This window comes from Nansenia antarctica (assembly GCF_963989245.1).
Source record: "Nansenia antarctica genome assembly, chromosome: 4".
Classification (NCBI taxonomy): Eukaryota; Metazoa; Chordata; class Actinopteri; order Argentiniformes; family Microstomatidae; genus Nansenia; species Nansenia antarctica.
The window spans coordinates 63458196-63465816 of record NC_137689.1 but is presented as its reverse complement, the minus strand read 5'-3'; the positions used below and the strand labels follow the sequence as shown (position 1 = coordinate 63465816).

The 7621-nt window shown below is 42.5% G+C and overlaps 2 protein-coding genes across 2 annotated transcripts; one reads left to right on the top strand and one right to left on the bottom strand.

Annotated features, from left to right (window-relative positions):
- Positions 1–2126: 2126 nt before the first annotated feature.
- Positions 2127–5008, bottom strand: hint1 (histidine triad nucleotide binding protein 1). The gene is made up of 3 exons (XM_080530349.1): positions 4876–5008; positions 4342–4446; positions 2127–2425 (listed from the first exon to the last, which is right to left on the bottom strand). Exons 1-3 carry the CDS (start codon positions 4984–4986, stop codon positions 2261–2263), a joined length of 381 nt encoding a protein of 126 aa, XP_080386475.1. The 5' UTR covers positions 4987–5008; the 3' UTR covers positions 2127–2260.
- A 153-nt stretch (positions 5009–5161) lies between these two features.
- Positions 5162–7052, top strand: lyrm7 (LYR motif containing 7). Its single transcript, XM_080530299.1, has 5 exons — positions 5162–5193; positions 5449–5521; positions 5773–5843; positions 6347–6428; positions 6645–7052. The coding sequence occupies exons 1-5, from the start codon at positions 5176–5178 to the stop codon at positions 6704–6706; spliced, it is 306 nt and encodes a 101-aa protein (XP_080386425.1). The 5' UTR covers positions 5162–5175; the 3' UTR covers positions 6707–7052.
- The last annotated feature ends 569 nt before the right edge of the window (positions 7053–7621 follow it).

Genomic DNA, 7621 nt, shown 5'->3' with positions numbered 1-7621 from the left:
TATGTGCAAAGGTAGTATTGTAAACAGTAGTAGTACAAATGGTAAAGAGTGATCACATTGACCAGGGGTGTGCAAACCAGCAGTAGTGCAAAGGCTACATTTGATTGTTCAGTGTCCGGGGAGGGGATACTGACAGTCATTGTCAATGTACCCCATGTGAGGGGGGGGATTGTTCAGCGGAGTGTGTGGAGGGGGGATTGTTTATCAGAGTGACAGCTCTGTGAAAGAAGCTGTTCTGTAGCCTTGAACCTGAGGATCCTGTACTTCCTGAGTCTCATAGATGGTAGGGGATCAAACAGACCGTGGCTGGGGTACGAGGTATCCTTGATGATTCTTGCGCCCTCCGCCGACACCGGGCTGCCAGGAGGGACTCGATGGTAGGGAGTTTGGTGCCAATGATATGCTGGGCAGTTTTCACCACCCGTTGCAGGGCCTTCGAAGTTGGTCTGGATCCTGGGAGATAGCTGAAATGTCATTCCTTTTAAAATGAGCTTTTGAGACCTTTTTCTGTTTCTTTGCAGGTTTTGATCCAAAGTCATGGTTGATATGCAACATAATCTTAAGAATGTCACAATCTGTGCGGGCCAATCTTGTAGTCTATTGTTGTAAATGAATAGGTGCTGACATTTTCCAATCCCCAGTTTTCCTGTTCCACGTTGTCAGATTCACATCACACACACATCACTCACGTCACACACCACACTGCTGAATCAAACTAACCTGTCATGGGATGAGCTGTTTATCAAACTCACCTGTCAAGGATGAGCTGCTTATTATCTTCTTCCAAACAGGCAGAGTACATAATGACAGTGCACAGGATGCAGCATACATTATGTTGACGCCAAATGAGTTGTCAAAAAGCAGAAAGGCAAACTTCTTTAGAATTAGCATATTAATAGGCTGACAAGACTAGGGCCTTATCTTCTGAGGCACTTGACTTCAGACGCCCACATTAGATCCCTGCTTCACACAACCCTTTGTTCTGTTCCTGAGTGCTGTGTGTGTGTGTTGCATGCCAAATGTTTTGTCTCACCAGCCCTCCCTCACGGCCTACTATCTGTAGGCATAATATAATAACCGTTGACTAGGATGAAAACTAGGATGAAAGGCCTTGTTAAGGAGCATTGCTAAGTCTTCACATAGTCTGGCTAAACAGCTCGAATCAGGACAAGTGTGGGATTACTGGTGAATCTTGTTAAAACCTTTACTTTCTTTGTTCACATGCTGATAAGACACCAAACTTTATCAAAGAGAACAATGGAATCAGAGAAGTCTGTAATTAAAAGCGAAATAAACTCCACGATTTCAGTCTTAAAGAAAAGTCATAATTACACTCCTTACGGCAACCGTAGGCGTGATCGCTCTCTCTCTCTTTCACACACCCACACACCCACACACACGACACCAACCAGCCCAAGTAGAAAAGCCAAGGCCTGCAGCGATGCTCGCATTAACAACCCAATACAGAACACATTTAAATCATCATAAATACACAAACGTTATGAGGCCATAACAGAGTCAGTCAAATGTTGAGCCTCGTGAGGGAAAGGATGAGACATCAGTCAGCCCAGTGGGTAGGAATTGCATTTATTGACCATACATACTCTATCTCTTCCTATCACATCAACATGACATATTGACATTGAAGAATGGCATTGTGCACAGATATGACAAGACACCCGACTCAACATGTCCCTAGGGACAACGGGTGGTGAGAATTAGGCATATACCACAGCCCTTCTAAGAACATATTCTGTATCAGGGGAGGCTGGTGCATCTAGACATCAGAGGACCGGCTCATTGTAACGCATGGAATGGAATAAGCAATGGTATAAAAAAGAAAACGTGTTTGATACCATTCCTCATTTCATTCCATGCAATACAATGGGCCCCTCCTCTGACCTCTGCCTCCACTAGTCTCCCTTGTTCCGTTCCAGATTGCTGCATTCAATGTGTTTAACATCTGATACACTTAACCCATCTGCTCCGCGCAACACATTTCGTTTCTGAATGTTCCACAACAGGGTTCCCTCCTGAACGCAACCCAGCTTGTACAGTATGGAGCAGTAGACAATGTTGATGGATGATAAGTGGTGGTCTGTATGTATATGTGTGTGTGAGTGAGTGAGTGAGGTGAGTGAGTGAGTGAGTGAGTGAGTGAGTGAGTGAGTGAGTGAGTGAGAGTGAGTGAGTGAGTGAGTGAGTGAGTGTGTATGTGTGTGTGTGTGTGTGTGTGTGTGTGAGACCATGGACAGGGCAGTTAGCCGGGGGGCCAGCCCATCTGGCGTCCCCCCATGACGTGGATGTGGATGTGGTAGACTGACTGCCCCCCGTCCGGACCCTCGTTCACTATCAGCCGGTATCCCTTCGGCAGGCCCACCTGCTCAGCACACTTCTTAGCCACCCACATCAGGTGACCCAGGAGCTGGGGGGGGGCAGAAGATAGAGACAAGTAATGAGACTCAAATAGTCAGTGGTGACAATGATGTTTAAATACTTTAATTTAATTTCAGTATTCAACTTGACTGGACCCACCACGGTTCCTCTATTCATTCAGTTTAGTTTTTTTTAACACTGAAAATATGAGAATGTATGTTCCCTAAACTGTCACCAGAAAGAGAGAAATAGTGAAACAGGAATGAGACATGTATTTCATGTCTCATTAAAAGGCAGGGGTATTGAGACATGTATTTCCATCTGCCTTGTCTCTGGAGAGAAAAGCACACAAACATGCAGAGAGACATTGGAATGGAGAGAATGCACTCCTATGAAAGAAGAGAGAAAACTAACTGCAAGTTTAACAGAAAGAACTTGAAAACTCACTGGATAACATTTCAGACTGCACAAGAATTCCATTTATGATGGGGCCAAAGTCCTCGATGCTTGGTTGTCTTGGCACAACATAACACTGGCATAAGTATTTCAAAACCTTTAATCCAGATCAGAATTATTTTTTTTTGCTATCCAGGATCAGATCTATCTGGCAGATTTTGAGTCACATAGGGGAAATCAGCCAGCTCAGTCTGATCCGGATTAAGTTTTGAAATACTGGGTCTCCAATTTGAGGCCTACAGCACCATCTGGTGGTCGTTTCTATTCAACAACAGAGGCCAACCATCAACTCTGGCTGAGAGAACTACAGTCTGCAGGGTTTTGATCCAGACCAACATGAACACACCTGAATCAATGACAATAATATCGGTCTTAATATGTAGTTGAATGTTGTTTATTCAAGTTTGTTATTGCTAGTGGCCGGACGTGGTCCAGTGGTCTAGCACCGCGGTCTACAGTGCATACATAGGCCCATGTCGGCATGGGTTCGATTTCGGCCCATGCCCTACTGACATGCCCTCTCTCCCATCTTCTCCTTACTTTCCTGTCTGTCTTCACTATATCTGTCCAATAGAATTAAATGAGTGTGACTGCCCCATTCAGAAAAAAAAAAACTTAAGTTTGTTATTGCTAGGCTGGAACAAAGCCATGCATAGACACTCAGCAGAATAACAATGAGTCCCCTGATAGATTCAATCTATATATCGTATATACTGTGTTGTGCTTTCTGTACAGACTTGCCTCTGTTTTGCCAATTGGCCAGATCGTCATTGTAAATGAGAATTGGTTCTCAACTGACCTATCTGGTTAAATGAAGGTTAAATAAAACATTTTTTAAAATCTAGCTCGTTGAATCAGAGAGCGTTTCCCCCCTAATTCGGTTCATTTGGGTATGTGAACACAGCAATCGCACTCTGCTCCGGAGCAAACACACGTTACCCACAAACCGAATACAACTCAATTGCTGTACCCTGCACTGTCACCACTTCAACACAAAATCAACTTTTGATTGTCAAATACACTATTATATAATATGAAAATAAAACACATAAAAGACATGCATTTACTTACAAACTAAATCGGCTTGCGAGGAGTTTACGCTCATGCCAATAGCTGTATAATCCGTCTCATTAACAATGCATGTGAACATTAGACATTGATCGTGTGGTGTTGAGGGCGTATTCAGAACCACAGCAGACCTGAAGATTGTTTGCTCTGTCAAGAATGCAGTGTGAACACGAATCGAACCAGATCCAAGTGCAACATTGTAATATACTATGAATCGGACCAATTTACAGGTGTGAATCAACCCACAGAGTAGTACCGTAGTGTTGATCTAGGATCAGTTTTGCCTTTTAGATCATAATGAATATGATTATATGAACAGGTGGGGACCTGATACTAGCACTCCTGCTCTGAGACGCTGCGTGAGTACAGGCCATGGTGTTAGTGATTGGATAGTCAGTAGACTAACGTATGAGCCTGTCTAGTGTTGGCTGGCATACTTACAGCTGCATCTCCCTCCTCAGCTTTAGACAGCTGGACAATGGGCTTTTTGGGGACGACTAAGAAGTGGGTGGGGGCCTGTGGGGCAACGTCATGGAAGGCTATGCACTGCAACACACACACACACACACACACACACACACACACACACACACACACACACACACACACACACACACACACACACACACACACACACACACACACAAACACAAACACAGGTATTAGTCTACATTGATTCTTTACTATATAGATTTACTGTATATAATCATGACTCAGGCAAGTTTAGTTCTAAAAGGCTTACTCAACTGGGTTAATGTATAGATCTTATTAAATGTCACCATTATAACGTTGTAATACACCAGCATGTAATGCACCAGAATGTTCCTTGCTAAATTGCTAGCTAATGACTTCAAAATACTGCAGTGCTGGCAAGCAAGCATGATAGCATATCTAGCATAGCAAGCTAATAGAGAGTGTGCAAGTGAAGCCAAGTGTATGGCTGGAGTAAATACAATAAATTAATGCAGAGCAGACCTGATCATCTTCATAGAATATCTTTGCAGGAATCTCCTTGCGGATGATTTTCCCGAATATTGTGTCTCCGCCGGCCTGGGCAGTCTGCGCCTTCGCTGTCTCATCTGCCATGGCGACTGAAGCTATCTCGTCTGCTTTCGCACTGTTATACTGTTGAAGCCTATGGTACCTACACCGGCTTCAGAAGCTCAATGTGATGACAGTTCATTGGTTAGGAAAGCACTTCCGCACAGTACAGCGGAAGTCAACGAAAGTTGGTTCTCTTCGATTTGTATGCGATCTTTGCTGCATAAAGTCAAGATGGAGTCTCGCATGAAGGTTAGTGGTCACTTTTAGATGTTGGCATGAGTACAACATTGCAATGTTGCATGAGTACAATATTACACAGTGCATTCAGAATTACTGTACATAGTATACGTTAATAACTTAAGATTAGGATACATTCGAGCTGCTCATGTTTTGTAGCATCGAGCGATCTAGCTAGCTTCTTGGCCATACAGAGTGATGGCAACTTGTGTGTAGTGTAAACAGTAAAATAATAATGAATGTGTTTTATTATGTTTTTTTATACAGGTCCTCCGAGTTTTCAAATTACTGCACAGAACAAGGCTGGACGTATTCAAAGATGACAACAGAGCACTGGCAGGTAAATGGGGGCATTGACATGTGTTTCAGCTGGTCATTGGTCTTAGTTTGCTTTTAGCAGAGGTCCTCTTAATGCATCCTGTCAGATACTAACTACCCAACAGTTGTCAGCTTGAGGGCAAGTTGGGCAACAGCTGACAAAACTAACACACTGGATGGAAAAGCTTTATTAATCATGACAAGAGACTATGTGATCATTATGTCATTTACAGATTTGTGGATGTATTATCTCTGTTTCTGCCCCTCCTAAAGCGGCAAGGTTACAGATAAATGAGGGATTCAGAAAAAACAAGGATGAGACTGCAGAAGAAAACATCAGAAAGGTGAGTATATTTATCTTTGCACTCATTTACCATCAAAAACATGTTTCCTATTGATGATGTCTAGACTACCACACGTGGTCAACTTTTAGTGTTCAAGTATGCCTCAGTTTGTATGTCAGTGTACCGGTAACTGTCCTTTCAGATTTAACGCACAGAGGTGGTTTCCTAGACACAGATGAAGCCATGTCCTGGACTAAAAGCACTTTTTAATGGAGAATTGATTAAGGATACTTCTTCTGGGCTTTACTGTACACACTACAGGGTTGACCAAAAACGTCCTGTGCTGGCTCTGATATTTTCCTTACACATTGTCCTAGGCATAACCGGGCCTAACCAGGCTTAACCAGGCATAACCAGGTCAGCCTAGTACAGCTCCACTTGGCTCAGCTTGGTTGGGTTCCGTAGTGTGAATTAGGGTTTAGCCCAGGTGCTCTTGCTGTATCTGTGTCCATGAAAGCTGCCTGTCTTGTAGAGAAGTCATTACGTTGTCTGTCTGTCCACAGATGATTAAGATGGGCTCCGACGTGGAAACGATCCTTCGGAAGTCTGTCATACAAGCAGAGCATACACAAGAGGGCAGAATTAGTAAGTCATTTTGTTCTTTCATCAACCAAGTCTCACAATGAACACATTCAAGTTTTTATGGTTGTTTTTATAAATATGAAATAAAATAATCATATTGGGTTAATATGGTTATAGAAATACTATAATAATTCACATTTGAGCTTTTTTAATGGAATATGCCTACATGTATTAATTCTGCATAGGCTTCGTCTAAAGCTATGTGTTGTCGTCCCGCAGCGCTCCGACCCAGAGAGAGTCTTCTTCTGGAGAACCATCCATACTGTGACCAACCCAGGTAGAAGTCGTCATGAGAATAGGTTAGAGGTTAACCCTATCAGCCAATCCATACTCACCAAAAGACGTTTTATTTATTTAAATTCTGTCAACAATGTAAATGATTGCCCAAGACAACGTTCCATGTGATTGAAGAGCAACAGCTATTCAGGACACTGTCTCACTCCTTGGAACCATTCAAGTTTATCTGTGTCATGAATTCTGGAACATATTCTCATGTATGATTGTATGTTATATGATATGGGGGGGGGGGTAAGAGTTTTTCATACAGCTGTGGTAGCTATAGATTTGCCTATGAAAACTATGAGGGAATGTTTGTTGTAAATAAATTGTTATTTGCTGCTGAGTTATCTGTTGGATTAATGTTGAATGAATAATTGATATTATTATGATTGCGCTTACGTGTGGTCTCTGATTTCTTCTTCAAATTATCATATTAGTTTGAGTTTGCAAATGTTGCATTGAACCTGATAGATTGTACGGTCCGTTCAGAATCTATTGTGCAATGACATTCTAATATGCAGGAAATATTTCAGAAATTAGCATTTGATTAATCATTCTATCAAAACACCCTGCACTTACTGTTATTCTGATCAGTTTCAACCTGTTATCATCAATACATTTTCCCGCCACTAGAGGGCTCTCCATATGTGGTATCTTATCTACACTCTGTGAACACTTTATTAGGAACACCTGTACACCTGCTCGTTCATTCAGGTGGTGTAATGCTGTGGGGCCCACAGTGTGGGGAATGTTTTCTTGGCACACTTTGGGCCAATCAATCATTGCTTGAATGCCACAGCCTATTTGAGTATTGTTGCATTTGAGTATGAGCATCCCTTCATGACCCCAATGTACCCATCTTCTAATGGTTACTTCCAGCATGATATATCTAAACAGCAGGAGGCCTCACTGGGCCC

Bases quoted from the DNA above. Each gene is read 5' to 3' on its own strand.
- hint1 (XM_080530349.1), bottom strand. From the start codon at position 4,986: ATGGCAGATGAGACAGCGAAGGCGCAGACTGCCCAGGCCGGCGGAGAC. The intron at 4,447-4,875 runs GTCTGCTCTGCA...TGTGTGTTGCAG, and splicing joins TATTCTATGAAGATGATCAG to TGCATAGCCTTCCATGACGT. The intron at 2,426-4,341 runs GTAAGTATGCCA...GCCCCCCCCCAG, and splicing joins CTGAGGAGGGAGATGCAGCT to CTCCTGGGTCACCTGATGTG.
- lyrm7 (XM_080530299.1), top strand. The intron at 5,522-5,772 runs GTAAATGGGGGC...CCCCTCCTAAAG, and splicing joins TGACAACAGAGCACTGGCAG to CGGCAAGGTTACAGATAAAT. The intron at 5,844-6,346 runs GTGAGTATATTT...GTCTGTCCACAG, and splicing joins CAGAAGAAAACATCAGAAAG to ATGATTAAGATGGGCTCCGA.